At 42.6% G+C, this 17,050-nt stretch overlaps 1 protein-coding gene across 1 annotated transcript in view; it reads right to left on the reverse strand.

Moving 5' to 3' along the window:
* LOC135221848 (coatomer subunit delta-like) overlaps window positions 1-16,584 on the reverse strand; it is a 43,330-nt gene extending 26,746 nt beyond the window's left edge. Inside the window, exons 1-2 of the mRNA XM_064259775.1 lie at window positions 16,382-16,584; window positions 9,558-9,821 (exon numbers count right to left, since the gene is read on the reverse strand). Of these exons, the coding sequence (XP_064115845.1) occupies window positions 9,558-9,821; window positions 16,382-16,384 (267 nt within the window). The 5' untranslated portion in view covers window positions 16,385-16,584. The remainder of the gene's footprint in view (window positions 1-9,557; window positions 9,822-16,381) is intronic.
* Between the last annotated feature and the right edge of the window lie 466 nt (window positions 16,585-17,050).

Below are 17,050 nucleotides of genomic sequence, written 5' to 3' on the forward strand. Positions count from 1 at the left end.
GGTGAAGTTGAACTGTCATCACATGTAACTGCCGAGAAACTAGGCCTCCTTGCTTGTTTATATAAGCTACTACTGTGGTGTTGTCTGACATCAATACCACTGAGTGTCCCTTTACTCTCTCCCTGAATTCTTGTAGAGCCAGAAAAGCTGCTTTCAACTCCAGCACGTTTATATGGAGTTCTCTGTCCTTGCAACTCCATTTTGCTGACACCATCAACTCCTCCATATGGGCTCCCCAGCCTTCTAGTGACGCATCCGAGAACAGCAAGAGGTCTGGGGAGGATTGTTGAAGGGGGACACCCACTGTCAGATTGTCGTCGTTCACCCACCACAGCAAGTCTTTCCTCACTTCTGCCGACAAGGGAATTTGCTCGTACGGGTGATCTACTGTTGGTGACCAAAACTCCTTCATCCTCCATTGTAGGGACCGAAGGTGTAGCCTTCCTTGTGGTACTAGCTTCTCCAGGGAGGTTAGGATTCCCAGCAACACCTGCCACTGTCTTGCTGGCTGTGTCTGCTTTCCCAGAAAGGCATTCACCACTTGTTTGCATTTCTCTACTCTTTGGTCTGTCGGGAATACTTTGGCTTGTGTTGTGTCTATCACCATTCCAGATATTCCAAACGTTGACTTGGATCCAACTGCGACTTCTGCTGATTCACCACAATACCTAGGCTGTGACAAAGCTGCAGGAGGGCCGCCCTCCGTCCCTGAGTAATTTCTCCCTGGACTTTGCTATCACCAGCCAATCGTCCAGATATCTTATTAGCCTGATCCCTGAGCATGCGCCCACGCCGACACGAGGGTGAACACTCTTGTAAAAACTTGAGGAGACGTTGTCAATCCGAAGCACAGGACCTTGAATTCGAAAGCTTTCCCTGCAAGACTGAAGCGGAGAAATTTCCTTGAAGACTGATGGACTGGTATCTGAAAGTATGCGTCCTTTAGATCGACTGTCAGCATAAAGTCTCCGATTCTGACTGCTTGTAGAACCGTTTTCGGAGTTTCCATCTTGAAACTGGTTTTCCTTATAAACAGATTCAGCGTTGACAGGTCTATTACTGTCCTCCACTCTCCGTTGGCTTTGGGTACCAGGAAAATCCTGCTGTAGAAGCCTTTTGTCGGACTGCATACCTGTTGCACAGCTCCTTTTTCCATCATCTTCTTCACTTCGTCCTGCAGAATAGTGGCCTTCTGAGATTTGTGGGCATAAGTGACGTGGGGTAATGGTTGATCTGTCAGGGGCAGGGTTACCTCGAACGGAATCAAATACCCGATCCTGAGAACATCCACCACCCACTGCTCTGCCCCTAGTTCCTGCCACACCTTCCAGTGATTTGCCAGGCAACCCCCCACTGGTGAGGCCGAGTGATGGGAGGCGCCCATCCTATCTTCTTGAGCCTCTCCCTCTTCCCCTATTGCCCCTTCCTCTGTTGTTTCTATTGTGAAAGGGCCGATGAGTTATCCTCTTTGGGGAAGAGGGTCTTGTGACTCTATTAGGGATGCTATGTCTCACTGTCTTCTTCCGACACATCTGCTGTTGTCTTCCCTCCAAAGGAGTAGTTTGACTGTTAGACGTTTTCTTAACTGCCTGTTGCACCAACCTATCGTTAGTGTCCATCCTTCTTCTATTATCGCCTCTTCCAGTATGACCTCTGGCAACAGCAGTTGCGATTCCAAGATATCCCCATTCCTTATTGCTAACAGGGAATCCAAATCCACATTGCGGCTTAGTCTAGCCAATGTTGCATCTCTCCTCATTAGCAGGATATTTGCCCAAACATTGGCACTTACGTTTGTCAGGTACGCAATCGCCTTGGAACCTGACTGTAGTAATCTAATGAACAATGGTTCATCCACTACTTTCCTTGTTGCTTCCGAGGATGCAATTTTCGCCACTGCTGTTGACCAAAGGTCTAACCAGGAAGCCGCCTGAAAGACAGAAGAAGCTGTTGCTTCTAACGTAGCAGCCTCTTGGTACGTCATCGAAGGGCACTCCATTTTAACCTGATCCAAGGTTAATCCAGGCCTTAACCTTACAACATTAGGGTTCATTTGTCTAGACAGCAAAGGGACCTTCGGTGTCGTATAATATTTCCTTTGCTTTATCATTGGAGGGGGAATAAATTTAAATGATCTATTAGATCTTAAGGAATTATCCCTCCCTACAATCTTTGCGTTTGCGTGTTGCAAGACCGATTCCGCATGACTCGAACAAGGCAATTCATACGACACCTTGGTATCCCTCTTTAGTCCAAACGCCATGTCAATTCCAGGAGGAAGCATACTGGCCGGTGTTTCTGTCTTCTCCGAAAGGCTATTGAATTGACGAATCAAATCAATAACCTCTGCATACGAGGCCAGAAACTCTTGGTTTTCTCCTTCCTCCGGCTCTAGTGTACCACTCTCCGTCACAAGGGATGTTGTCTCGCCTCTATCTTCTGACAGACGGCCCGGAATTCCACGGCCGCCTGCCCCTACGGCCGCGGTCTCTTTGATCTTTGGTGGCCGCTGTTGGCTCGATCCCGGATAGTCAGCAGGGGAACGAGAACGTCTCACTCTTTCTCTGCTCACGGATATAGAGCGAGAAATCTCGTCTAGATCTCCAAGATGAAGGCTCCCTTAAGACAGAGATAAGTTCGTCTCTATTAGCATTGGCATCGTTTTCGAGCGTCGGCGAGCCCGGCCTCGACCTTCTATCCAGACGGACACTGCCTTCCACGAACGTATCCGCCGAGTTGCCAACTCTCTATTTTTCGTACTTTTAATAGGAGCCTTATCGTCCTTCGTACGTATTTTTGAACGGCCTTACGGGCGAAACTGGGACCTGCATTCCATCCTCTGCTGCACCTTTCGCCGCCAACGTCGATTTTACCAGAGGTATCGCAGTTTTTGCGATCCGAACTGGCAACTCCGCCTCGGCCGCTAGCTCGCCGGCCGTCACCTCTCTCGCTTGTTCGGATTCTTGCGAACGGCTTCGTCTGCCAACCTTGTGCTTAATAGCCACTGATTTTCCGACCTTCTTGCTGACTTGGAAATGACAGTCTTGGTCCGAAGAAGAGGAAGAATTGATTCTTCTCCTCTTAGCCCGAGGATCCGCCAGGAACTCCCGAATCCTCCTCCAACGCTTGACTGGCGCTCGCCGTGACGTTATCGGACTTAGCGATGACGCCGAACTAGAGGAAGAAGACGAAGAAGGCGAATCACACTTTTTCTTTTTGTCTCTCTTATTCATTCTCTTCTCTATATCCTGTAATTTCTGCATTACAGTTTGCATTGACGGGTCAGAAGGCGTATTAGCGTCTGGGTGCAGCGAAAAAGGCCGAGAATCGGTCTGTGACGTCATCACACCTGCCATATCAGAGTGTGACGTATGTTGTGACGTCATCCCTCTCGTAGGGAGAGACTGAGAGGTTTCTGCTGGCAACCGCACGTTTGCTGCCAAACTACCTCCCACGTTCTGCATCGCTGTAAATACTGAGTGGGATGGTGAAGCCGCGGCATTAATTCCCATAAATTGCAAGCCCGGGGGATGAGGAACATTCACCGCTGCCGGACCCTGCTGGAACCGTGACTTCATATAATGCGCAAGCAGACCATCCAAGGTTGGTACGCCTGGTAGGCCTAGCGCTGACCACGTACCATCTAACCTATGCGCTTGAGTAGCAGGAGCCTGGAACAAAGATGGCGGATCTCCCCCTCTACTTGCTGGGAACAAAGGAGAGTGCAAATTATTCATAAAATTACCCAAGGCCCCTCCTGACGTTTCCGATACAGAACCGCTAGGAGAAACCGAAGGGGTATGAGACAATTCAAAAGCAGGTGGAGAAACATATGGAGCAGCCTGGTTTATTACCGATACAAAAGAAGCCGGTAAGGTTTGGTCATCCAAAGATGGCGTCACCCCCTTCCTTTTGTATTGGCTTTTCCCATAGAACTTCTTCCACTGTTCCACCGACCAACCGCGACAAACAGAACACGGATTAGTAACCGTACATACGTTTTCCCTGCACCTACTACACGTTGGATGAGGATCCGTCGACACCGAAGTTAGGAACCTAGAACATGGAAAGCCACTGACTCCTGGGCATTTCCTTTGTCTCCTCTTCGAAACGGTAGACGATTCCGATGTTGAGGCAAAATTCTCCATCATACCACGTATACACTCTTACCACACACTGATCACACTTGGAGAAAGAAAAGGAATGAAAAATAAAAAGTGAAATGGATAAAGAACGGGCAAACTGAAAAACCGGCTTTAAATGAGATAGACAGTAACACGTCTTATCTTAAAGGCGGTAGGAAAATAACTGATGGGTCACAGGTAGCCGTGGGCATTCTGGGTATACATGCCCCGTGACCTGGTAAAGATGCCATTAGTCCCTGGATCTCACAAGTGTAATTTTAATTCTACCGGTTTCCAGCTTGGCGCTAGTAAATCCTAATGTTAAGACCGAAGGTTTGTTTCGTGTATGAACAATTGACATTTTTATAATAAAAGAAGGTTTCATATAGACTTACCCAGTAATTATACAGGTGATGAGCTAACTCTGAAGTAGAAAACATAATCTTAGCCGACGTGAAGGCTGACTTTCGAGGTGAATCTATTAGCCTGGAGAAGTCCCCACTGGGAGTAGGCAGACTATACCTGGGAGGGGGCTTCCCCTCTGGCATAAAAGTGGCATTTCGACCTGGAAATCCTGGAAGGGGGGAAGCTGAAGGAAGCTTTATCCTGGTCCCTCTTCTCTGCGAAATGTTATTGTTATGATACAATAAAGTTTGTTCATACTTACCTGGCAGATATATATATAGCTGTATTCTCCGAAGTCCGACAGAATTTCAAAACTCCCGGCACACGCAGTGGGCGGCCAGGTGGTTAGTACCCATTCCCGCCGCTGGGAGGCGGATATCAGGAATCATTCCCATTTTCTATTCAGATTTTTCATACCACTGTCCCCTGAGGGGAGGTGGGTGGGTACTTTAATTATATATATCTGCCAGGTAAGTATGAACAAACTTTATTGTATCATAACAATAACATTTTGTTCATGAAACTTACCTGTCAGATATATATATAGCTGAATCCCACCATTGGAGGTGGGAAGGGACAGAATAGAAGGATTAGGAAACACCTCAAGTGCAGATGATTGACATCTTGATTCCTTACCTGTTAGCATAGCTGACTTCTTGATTACTGTCACCGAAGTCTGCTTTTGCTTTACTAGAGTTGCCAACAAGGTAGTGACCTGTGTAGTTGGTGCGCTCTAGATGATCTGTCAACGGGAGCGTGACCACAATGTGACTAGACCATATTGACCATACTGTGAGGGCAACGAAGCTAAAACCACCACCTGACCTAACCTATCGAAGTTAGTCCCATAACTTCTAGGCTAACGAAAGGGAAAGCGCCTCAAGCGACCACCCCTTCAAAGTTAAAAGCACACCTATCCCTTTTCTATAGGATAGGATTCGTGCTGCTTCCTGCCTCCAATAATATTTCTACGGATATGTATGGTCCTAGCGACTCGCAGATCTCATATGTCGTCTTCACATCCCGTCGGGAGTGTGAAGCGAACACAGAGTTGCTTCGCTCAAACGTGGCACTCAGGATATTACCGAGTGTCATGCTCTGTTGAAATGCTTCCGAGGCCGCGCCCTCACCTCGTGAGCATTTACTTTAAAAGGTTTCAAATCTTTGTTCAAACATGACGAATGAGCCTCTTAGAAAGACTCCTTAAAAATAACGCCAGGGCGTTCTTCGACATGGGCAAGTCTGGTCTTTTTACGGAATCAGTCAACATTACACTAATTACATTGATCTCTCAACAAAGAAAACATGTAAACGTCATGTATACTAAACGAGTGTCTACCGAAGGTTTCGGTAGCCTCCCCTTACCCGTTGCAGACAACAAAGTCTGAAACTAGGCTAACTAGATTCAGACATCATATGCAATGAAAAAATTTTAATTAATTTATGATAGCGTATGCCTAGCCACAAATCCAAGTCAATCATTCAAAAAAATAAGTAGGATACTTAAGCGGCTAATGAAGTTTCAAAATCCTAGGCGGAGGTAATGGAAACAGGTGTTTTCACTACCGCGACAGAGAAAAATCTGAATAGAAAATGGGAATGATTCCTGATATCCGCCTCCCAGCGGCGGGAATGGGTACTAACCACCTGGCCGCCCACTGCGTGTGCCGGGAGTTTTGAAATTCTGTCGGACTTCGGAGAATACAGCTATATATATATCTGACAGGTAAGTTTCATGAACAAACCATCCTTTCACCTCGCATAATGCCTTCTTTGCTGAAGAGGAGAGTATCAATTTAGGTAATCTCGAGTGTCCAGACGATTGAGCTTTCATTAAGAAGGAAGACACAGGCAAGGATGCTGCTGCTGGAGAGAAGAAACTCGGAAAGGTAGCCAGCAGAAATTTCAACATTGAGGCATAAGCTGTAGAGGGAGTGTCTACTTCCTCTTCTTCATCAGAGGAGATAGGTGACGGCAGTTCTGGAGGACCCTGAGGAGTCAATGGAGTCTTCTTCAGTGGACTCAAAATACTACCCAATTTGCTCTTGAATAGGGCCCGAAACCTCTGAATGAGCCCGAGTACCAGCTGCCTGAGCCTGAATACTGGAAGTCATCTTTGCATCCGAAGTACCAAGTTGTTGCACTGACAAAATGGATAAGAAGCAGAGGGTACTATCTCATATATGCTGAAAAGGATTTGACAAGGATGCTGTGTGGGAACCAGCAGGCACTCTGGTATCAAGGAAGAAGAGGGTACATGTGAGAGCTCTCGGGCACTAATGGTCCTACATATTCTACCTGGAGTTCTTGTACTACTGTACATACCAGTTTCGCTGTCAGTTCGGGCGTTACTGGGTGCTGTTGCTAAAGAGAGATTAACTTTCAAAGGAGGCTACGAAACCACTGGGAATTCTGGTGTTTGTCGTTCTTTAAACAAGGAATTCTTAACTGAAGAAGCACCCTTACGGGAGGCTTGGTGCTTTGGTGCCAAGAGTCGATTTTCTGCTGAGCGGTTATCCAACGAAAAATACTCAGGGATATCCTAGTGACTACACGACGGTCATGCCATACTCTTCTCAAAAGGCACTGGAGAGTGTTACGAACCGAGAGAGAGGTCCGCTCCAAGTTCAATATGAAAATAAACAAAAAGAATTCAACACCAACAGTTGAAATTGGGGATACGAATATAGAAAGATACACAAACACAACAAAGGTTTATTTACAAGCTTACTAACAAAGATAAATGCAGAATGGTGTCTCCTATTTACATAAAAAAGGTAAAATCTTACACTGCATGAACTGGGGGAACAGTGACGTAATGTTAATACTTGCTGGCAAGTTTTGCACTGTCGGAGATCTATGATCGAAGCGGTGGCTTCACAAAAGGAGAATTGTAGTTGTAGATGTCTTCTTGACTCCGTATTGCAGAAAATAATGTCTACTCTTGATACTTGAAGGGCAGGGATTCCTCGAAACCTCTTGTAGAAAGTTTCTTCTCTCAAGGCTTGCTCAACGTCAAAAATACCTAGGATGTTCTCCCGGACTGGACGACTTGATCAGAATTCAACCAACTTTCAAGCGCCTTTTCCTCTCTGATCCTTCGTCTGTTCCTTATTCTCTTATCTCTCTCTGATGATCTCTGATCTCTGCTGCTGGGCTCTCACTGATAATTTGATCTGTGACTCTTACTGATGATCTGCTCCCTCCTACTTCGTCAGTCATATTCATACGGCAACCTGGGGACGTGGCTTACCAGCGAACGTCACAGGCTCCCAAGATTACCGAACTTCTTAGAAGAATCTCGACGAAGTATTGCATCAGAAATCGCGGCGTTCCTCACGTCACGTCGGCGCCTGTCAAGTTCCACAACACTCCATCATGAGAACAGGCGCCTCCAACACACACGCGAAAGCCTCCGTGGTGCAGAACTTCCTGAAGATGCATTTTCCTTTCCTTTAACTCGTGATTCTTTGCTATAAAGCAATTACCATGACAGAGAGGAATGATACAAATGCACCGCAAGCCTTTTCAAAGAGCGTGACTTATCCACAAAGTGCCCATGACACCTGTGAAAAATCTTTGGAACTAGATGACATAATAAGCACATCCACTGAGAGCCCTTTCCAATAGGTCTTGGTTGCAAACTGCCCATGTGCAGACCCCACTAACCTCCCAAAGGCTACCAGTTTGACTCCTCCCAGGTTTAAGGGAGTATGCCAGGGACCTTGGCATAAGAGAATCTGCAGGACATGCTACCACCTCCTTGACAAGCACTTCACTAGCACTGGGCACTTTTATTGTTCTATAGGACCTTCACTGAAGATGCTAACTGGGCAACTGACTACCACCAACTTGAATCTCTTTTCTATTTTGCACCCGATGCTGACCATGGTGTTGGGTTGGGAAACTAGAGCAGTGTAAATGACAGGATGGGACACTTAAAGGTATCACTGGGCTCAAAGAATTTACAAGAACATCTGAACAGCTAAGAGTTTGCTGTTCTCTGCCCTAGCAGTTGCCTTCTTTTCTTGTCCCTAGCCAATTTCTTTAAGTGAGAGTCTAGTCTCTTTCATTTTTTAATGTCCCAACTAGCACACTTTTGACATCTCAAATCAACAGAGCAGGACTGCCCCCTGCACAAAACACTTTGTATGCGAGTCATATGATTCTTTAGTTATACAAGTACAGTGGACGGCCCCCGTATTTGCGCTCTCCGAATTCGTGGACTCACACATTCGCGGATTTCTCTCTGGAGCATTTCCCCACATTATTCGCCAAAAATTGGCCTATTTGCGGTATTTTTCTATGAGAAATCTCCACAAATTCCTGTTTTTTTTCATCAATTTCATCATACAATGCACTTTTTGTGATAAAACTATAAAAAAAACCGGTATGAAAATTTTTAGTGGGTTTTTCTTGAGTTTTAACTAACAAAATAGGTTTTAAGTATTTTTATAGGGGTTCCAACTATTCACGGGGGGTCTGGTATGCATCCCCCGCGAATACAGGGCGTACCACTGTAGCCTATGCTTCAATACCTAAAACTAGATAAACTAGAGTCAGACATATTAGTCAAAATTGGGAAAAACGAGTCATAATCAGAGAATATGGTCTCAAAAAAGCACCTATCACTAACTAAATATATGCCAAAAGGTAACCAATAAAGGAATACTTCACCAGTTGTCGTCATAAAGAACAACCAGAAATGTAGAACTTTCAAAATTAACTGTTGCCACCCACTGGACTTCAACTATCAGCCAGCAGAAACAAATTGAAGCTTTTTGCTAAGTTGTACCTCTCTTTCTCCCCAAAAGTGGGCAGAGCAATTCATCTACCCCACAACATTCTAGTATGACCCGTCAATTTCAAAATTTAAAATGCCAAATGAGTGAAACTAATAGCTGTAATTACTGGGTAAGTTCCTTATATATAAAACTATCAAGTAACTACTGGTACAATAAATAATAAAAAACCACCATCAATTTCTGACCACTACCTTCTTCAAAGATAACAACAAACAAAACTTACCACACGTGAAAAAAGACGCAAAGTCTCAAGATCTTCCAAAATATTTGAAGCACGAGTAGTAATCAAGAGCATGTAAAGTCTGTCTAGAGGCTGATAAACATAACGAACAGATTCTGTTTCTACAAATGTATGCTGACGTCCCCCAGTCATCAACTTGGGGAAAGCTGCCAAAAGACCTTCAATACGTGACTTGGTCATTTCAACAAACTGCCTTGACACCAAAGCCTTCCCGCTGCGGGTACACACAGCTGCAGCCAGCAACACCTGCCAAGGAAAACCAAATTTAAAATTGTTCTACTTATATTGTAAAAATTCACATTGATTCAAAGAATACAAACAAATTTTTCAGTTATACCATGTGACTTTTTCATGCTTACAAACATTAAGCAACTTATATAACTTAATATTCAATTTGAAATATGCACCCTGGCCTATGCCCTCTGAACTTTGAGTGTGATTCCAAAGGTACTGAGAATTATAGGTATGATTCCAAAGGTACTGAGAATTATAGGTAAAGTGATGTTTGCAGCTTGAACATTTGCACAGTGCATAGCCATGTATCTGAAGCTCATCTATCTTGACTCTAGTGGCAACTACAGGAATTAATTTCAGTAAGCTGATTTGATAAAACAATACACTTAATTTACATTTAACTGAACACCATGAATAATTTACCAAGCTTCAGTTCTAATATACTATGAAAAAATGTTTGTCACCTCCTCATTACAAAGACTTGCTGTTTAATACTGTTTTACCTTAGCATGACTAGTGAGGGATGGTGAAGTGATAATTAGGAGTATCTGACAATTTAGCTTTTAATAATGCTATAGTACCCAAGTCCTTTGCTCAGCTGGACTCTATATTCACTTAGCTCATTAATAATCAAATTTAGCACATTTTAAAAGTATAATTTGTATTATATTCCTAAAACACATATCCTAAAGTTATTTACACAAGAATTAGATTGCTCTCTGAAAAGACAGGCAGGTTCCCCCAACCTGAGGAGTTACCTTCCTGGTGGTGCATTTAGGAGCAGAGGAAGGTACCCTACACCCCTGGCATATTGCACTGCACATATGGGTTGTGGCAGATGCTAGAATTCCATGCCATTAAGTAAAGGGTCTGTATGCCATACTCTGTCAGGCTGTAATAAAACAGGCAAATGCAACACACAAAATTGCTTTACTGTCTGTCCTCCTCTTCCCTTACCAAGAGATGAAGGGAACTTGTATCTCTTTATTGCCAATGAAAAGACCGATGACCATTCAGACAGCTAACCTGCACTCATGTTCATCCACATCTTATCAACTGTTGTCATATACTACCTGACAATTCTTAATTACCATTCGCTTAGTTATGTTAGTGCTATCTACAGGAATAGATCCTAGCCAGTACTAGGACTTCATGTCCTACCTAGACTGCAGAGGTGGGTTGTTTACATGAAAACCACAAGCTATACTGTTTTACTGCTGTTTATAATTATCAAATGAGTGGTAATTGACTTGTTAACAAGCCTACCATTTTCTAATTGATAGACCTCTGCTGAAAAAAGCAGCAATATTACTTACTGGGATAAATCTAAGCCTTTAATACCAGTTGCGAGCCACAGTGAATATAGGCCAAATCTTCCCATAGAACTGAAAAATGCCTTTCCCCCTCATTTACAAACTAACTGTTAAATGTAAGTATCGCTATTACCTGAATACTGCAGTAACCATCTGACATAACTGCAGATCTTTCTGGTGCCTTTATGCCTTTTATTGACTTACATACATCATAAAAAAGTCTGCCTTTTATACATTAATAAATTCTTTGAATTGTTTTGCTACAAACTGGTATAAATAGCATTTTACTGATATTTTGTGATGAAGCCATAATTTAAACTTTGACAGATATGCACTTCACAAAGTCCTTTGATGTCAAAATTCCATAAAAATCTCTTTGGCTGTATTCTTATCCATTTAACTGCTTTCAGGAGCACAGGAAGTCTCTTACTATATGGATGGAAGACAAAGAGAGCAGAAGCTGAGAAAATCAATAACTAAACTATATTAGAACTTGGCTATACGTACTACTGGTACTACCAAAATAATCTTTGAAGAGGTCATTTTGACATAACAGATCAAATGGGGATCCAGAAAAATTATGGCATCTTTGCAGGTTAATCTTTAAATACCTACAGTAGTTTATCAATAAGTTGCCTTTCCATTCCATACAGAAAAAATATCATGCCTTGACCTTTAGTGGTATTTGATTTGGTGTTGGCCGGAAATCAATTTATCACAGCTTAGGTTAGCAGGCCTAGACTACCAATAAAAAGTATATAAAAAAATCCTGTTCACGCACAACTGTAAATCTTGAATACAACAAAACATTACCCTATAAGTTAATTGTAAGGTTGTAACATGGCTTGACCCATAACAAAATAGCCTAGTTAAAGCTGAAGACATTACTACTATGAGACCATACCTTCACTCCTTGGACATATCACTATAACTTGATTTCTCGACAATATTGAGTACTACAGGGAATGGTTGAATGATGGTAAATTTGGTCTTTAAAGCACATACAGTAATGAGTTACATATTACGAAAAAGGGCCTTGCATTGTATTTCAAGTTCACTGCTGCTGTTTTCAAAATATTCCACTACTTGTTCAAGGAGTTTAGTTGCTTTTCTTTCCTGGCAGTTAGGTTAACTCTCAAGCCAGACCAACTGATGAAATTCACTTCAACAATAAGAAATAGTTTGAGGTAGAGCCTTTATTAACCTTGCATGTTACATAATGTGCTGTAACAAAGCTCCTGTCACTGATAAATGCATTTAATTCACAAAATGAAGGCCTAATCACCATACACTGTTTCTCGATCTTGATCTGTTATAATCCTGTAGTATTTCCTAGTTTTCTTTTTCATACAACAAACAGCTTATTATGAATAGCAGAGTTTAGAGTTCACACTTCTATTGAAAAGATACTGTATGTGAGCAATAATTAAATCTAATTTAAATATTAAATAATTCCACTTAACTTTCTCTTTCCTTCAAGTTATATATACGTAATAACATTCAGTCATGTAATTTATAATTTTGGAACGTGTTTTTCAGATAATCTACATCTTTTTCTTTATTTGTAGTGGTTGTTGCTTTGTGTGTGTTTGAGTGTTTTTTTTTTATATACTGACAAAGTTTGCCTCTACACGGGCAGCCCCCAGTTATCGGCAGTCTGATCTCATGAGACTTGTCCAGCAACAACAAAAACTGGATTTTCGGTGCTGATCCCCATTATCGGAGCCCATAACTGGAGATTGGCGCTGTTATCACCGATTTTCCATTTTTGTCATGCCGCCAGGAACGGGACCCTCCCAATAACCGAGGACTGCCTGTAGTAAAGTACCGGAGTCCTTTAATGAAAAGGATTAACGCAGGGCTAATGACCCAAAGCTAGCCTATAATTGTTTACCTCCTCACCATCCCCTTAGGATGGTGGTTCTTAACCTTTTTCATCCTATGCCCCCCGCCCTCCCCCACAGACTCTTCAAATATTACTGTAACCCCTATAATAGATTTTTAAATAGTGAATCTTCTGAAAAGGTAAGATAAAATAAAATGATACAAAGACCATGGTTTATTGAAAAGCCCACCAAAAAAAAAAAAAAAAGTTGCACTTACTAAACTGAAAGAAAGCCCAACTGGGTAATCCAAATATAAATGGAAATAACTTATACTCTCCCGAACCCTTTGTGACCCCATGAGAAACCCCAAACAAACCCCCAGTGGATCATGACCCCCAGGTTAAGTTTCTTTGTATGGTGTTTTTACGTTGCATGGAACCAGTGGTTATTCAGCAACGGGACCAACGGCTTTATGCGACATCCGAACCACGTCGAGAGTGAACTTCTATCACCAGAAATACACATCTCTTACATCTCAATTGAAAGCACAAGAATTGGACTCATGGCCACCGAGGTGGCAGCACATTTGACAACATGTCAGGAAAGAATGTGTCACACTGTCTTAATCAATATTTTCATATGCTTTCTATATCAATATTCAGTCAAAACAATTGCCCTCAATTATTATTAGAATAGATATGTTTCTCATATAAACTTTTTTTAGACTCTCAAGGAGTAAAGTACATTTGGCATCACTGCTTTACCCACTAGTTGTGCATAATGGTAATAGCAAGACCTTGTGTGTGTGTGTGTGTGCGTGCACACAGTTTGGGTAGAAATTCTCTTTTCACTTTTATAGCCTATGACACACTAGCCTAGGTCAGGTTAGGGTAGAACCTGGTGCCCTGCCAAGTTTCTGATGTATCCCTACAATCTATCAGAATACAGGCAGTCCCCGGGTTACGACAGTGTCGGCTTACGACGTTCCAAGGTTACGACGCTTGTATCTAGACGTTATTTCCAGGGTTACGACGCATGTTCCAGGGTTACGACGCCTACAACGCTCATCTGGGAGATGAAATGGGACACCAAAAATGCATAATAATCAATATTTGAAGGTTTCTTTGATGAAAAATGCCATAAGAATGCAGTTTACATAGTTTTCAATGCACCCAAAGCATTAAAAGTAAGGCTTTCTTAGGATTTTTGACGATGTTCCGGCTTACGACGTGACTCAAGAACGGAACCCCGTCGTAACCCGGGGACCGCCTGTAGAATGGAATTCAGGCAAAAGACTAAGTGCTGGGACCTATGAGATCATTTGGTGGTGAAATGGAAATTGAAAGTAAAAAGATTTTAAAGGTTTAACAGGAGGAAAATCTCACAGTGCACCATAAAACAGTGGCTAGGAGAGGGTGGAAAGTTAGATGAAAGAAAGAGAATATGAACACAGATACAGTCAAAGGTATGAAAGGGGTAGTGGCTACCACTGTACAAATGCAATTTACTAGGTCAGGTTAGGTTGAGGGAGGGGACTGCATACGGCAGCCTCAATGTTATGCAGAACTAAATGTCCTAGGTTAGGTCAGATAAACTAGCCTTTTGTGCTATCATTGTTTATCATTAGGACTACAGAAAAGAACAATATAGCAATTATGACTGTTGCTCAATCATGAACGATGTTTTTAGACTAGCCTATTTCCATTCAAACGACTTACTGATTTTTGGCTTTTCCCACCTAAACCCCAAAAACAAAATATGTTGTCATACCGCAGCTGCTTGCATAAGAGGGCTGGGAAACTAAAATATGAGAGGTCTGAACAATCAATTGTGATCAGAGATGCTTATTAAAACATTTTAGATAGCCTAAGCGGCCAGAAAAATATCTAACCAACAGGTGGTTGCAAAACAAGGGGACTACTTCGAATGGAAGATAGTCCTATCTCTCTGACGCTTCGTTTCTTTAGGAACTCCAGAGGGGGGGGCAAAGCCCGCCCAGGCCAGGTCTGAGAACTGCACCCTAAGTGAGGTTATGAAGGTGAGGTCTGCTTCGGTCAGAGCATGGTATTCTAGGAAAGATTTGGGTAACACGGCCTACAAGGTTAGGTTAGATTGGTATAGGTTAGTTCCTTTTATGAGGAGTTTCCTTAGCCAATCCCTTCTTGAACATATGTCTCCAATATGCCTTGCGTATGCACGGGACCATTCCAAGGTGGCCATCGTAATGATAATGTGTCCGTTCTCTCTCCTTGTGCTCTGCCAAATATGAAACACCCATTCCCAAAGGGTTCCCAATACTGATGTGAGGTTACCTAATTATAAAAATACCAGCTCTTCCTTCATCAGCAACACTTGAAAGTAGGGTAAAATACCGAATGGCCGGTCTCTACTGTAACGCGACCACCTTCCCGAAAATTGGAAATTATGGCCTTAAATTGTGACTTGGGAGTAAAAACTTACTTCGAGAGGAAAGTAGAGGTCTCGAGGTGTTGCTTCGACAGACGCTGGGTCTCGACTAATGTCTATCCTGGGTTATACCGGATGTGTTAAAGTACTTTTTTAGGAAGGCAGTCGCGCTACTGTAGAGGCCAGGGGTGGCCATTTGGTATTTTACCCTATATAGCAAAACTCAATTTCCAAGGTAATAAGCTGTGTGTTGTTGTTCTATAGGTAGTTTAAGGTACCTAAAACCTTATCGTAAAATTAACGATAGTCTGTGGTTAGCCTGAGGTGGCCAATACGAAAGCTGCTTAGAAGGTTAGCAGCAATTTACGAATGTAGCCAGGCAGTAGATCTAGGGTACTTATTCGCGGCGGCCTAGAGTAAGGCAGTTGCGGTTTTTCTATGCAGTTTTACCTACTGAACAAGAATTTTAATTAATATTTATTCGGACGACTGTAATTAACCCCAAGGGGCCAGTACTAAACACGGCGAAATACATTGGACACCCCAATCCCTAGTGGATGTTGTATCCGCGGTTACGTTCCTTGCAGTCCGTGTGGACTGCTTCTGTAGAAATACCGCCAAGGCATCAAAAGTAATTCGAGGACTCAAAATATACTACTATATACTATAACAAGACATCAAAATGACAGCTCGGTCTGGGCTTCCCCCAGACTCGACTTGGCTATCACTAGGAAAGCCCAACCTACAGTCGGTTTATCATAAGTAGGCAAATAAGAGTCAAACTTCGACTTCTGAATCCTAAACTTTCATATCTGAAGGCGACAAAGGAATAATGAAAATAAATGCGGCCGGTTTGAATGCGAACTGAAAATACTACACGATAAGGTTGACGTTTGCATTGCCAACTTGACATCAGCTGATGGCCCCCGCCAGCAACCTTTGCACGCATTTCTGACGGGATATCGCCTTCGTTAAGGAATCAAACATGCATCACTCGTTGAAAACATTAAATAAATTCATATCTCACCATGATGACGGGTTTCGGGGTTCGGAAGGCGAATTATAATGAAGATTTTGAGTGTGCAAGTCTTCAGCGGTGGTGACGTGCCCCGAGAGGAGCCGCAGGTGTGGGAGGACTCCGATTTTCAATAACAAAAGCTGACGTGTCCACTGTAATCGCCCTATTCTCGCATTTCAACTAGGTTAAGACCAACTAACACAATTCTAAAAAAAACACCTTAAAAATGTAATCACCGGCATGAAATTAGAGGAAAAACGAAAGGGCATTACATAAGATTTATAAGGGTCGTATCATTTAGAAGACTCCGATTCGGTTTGAGCCGTCAATTTGAAGGCGTATTTTAGACGTTCGCGGCACATTTTCTAGATCTTTTTCCACATTTTTGTTCTACGTTGTTTTCGCTTTTGGGTCTCATGGTGTAACTTCCATTCATGAATCTCATACTTGAATTTAAAAAAGTACATTAATAAGGCATTAAATATATATTCATGGTATCGAGGCATATCATGCAACACTTCCGCTGTCTACGTTACGGATTATCACTTGTTTCAGTGTTCTCTCAAACTCAAAATGTAAAAAAAGGAAAAAAAAAACATAATAAAAATAAATATTTACTGTAACAGGACAATGGCTCATCGATCATTAAGAGTGCATTTCATACATAGCTCTCTCTCT

The sequence above is a fragment of the Macrobrachium nipponense genome, chromosome 3 (genome assembly GCF_015104395.2).
Source record: "Macrobrachium nipponense isolate FS-2020 chromosome 3, ASM1510439v2, whole genome shotgun sequence".
Lineage (NCBI taxonomy): Eukaryota > Metazoa > Arthropoda > Malacostraca > Decapoda > Palaemonidae > Macrobrachium > Macrobrachium nipponense.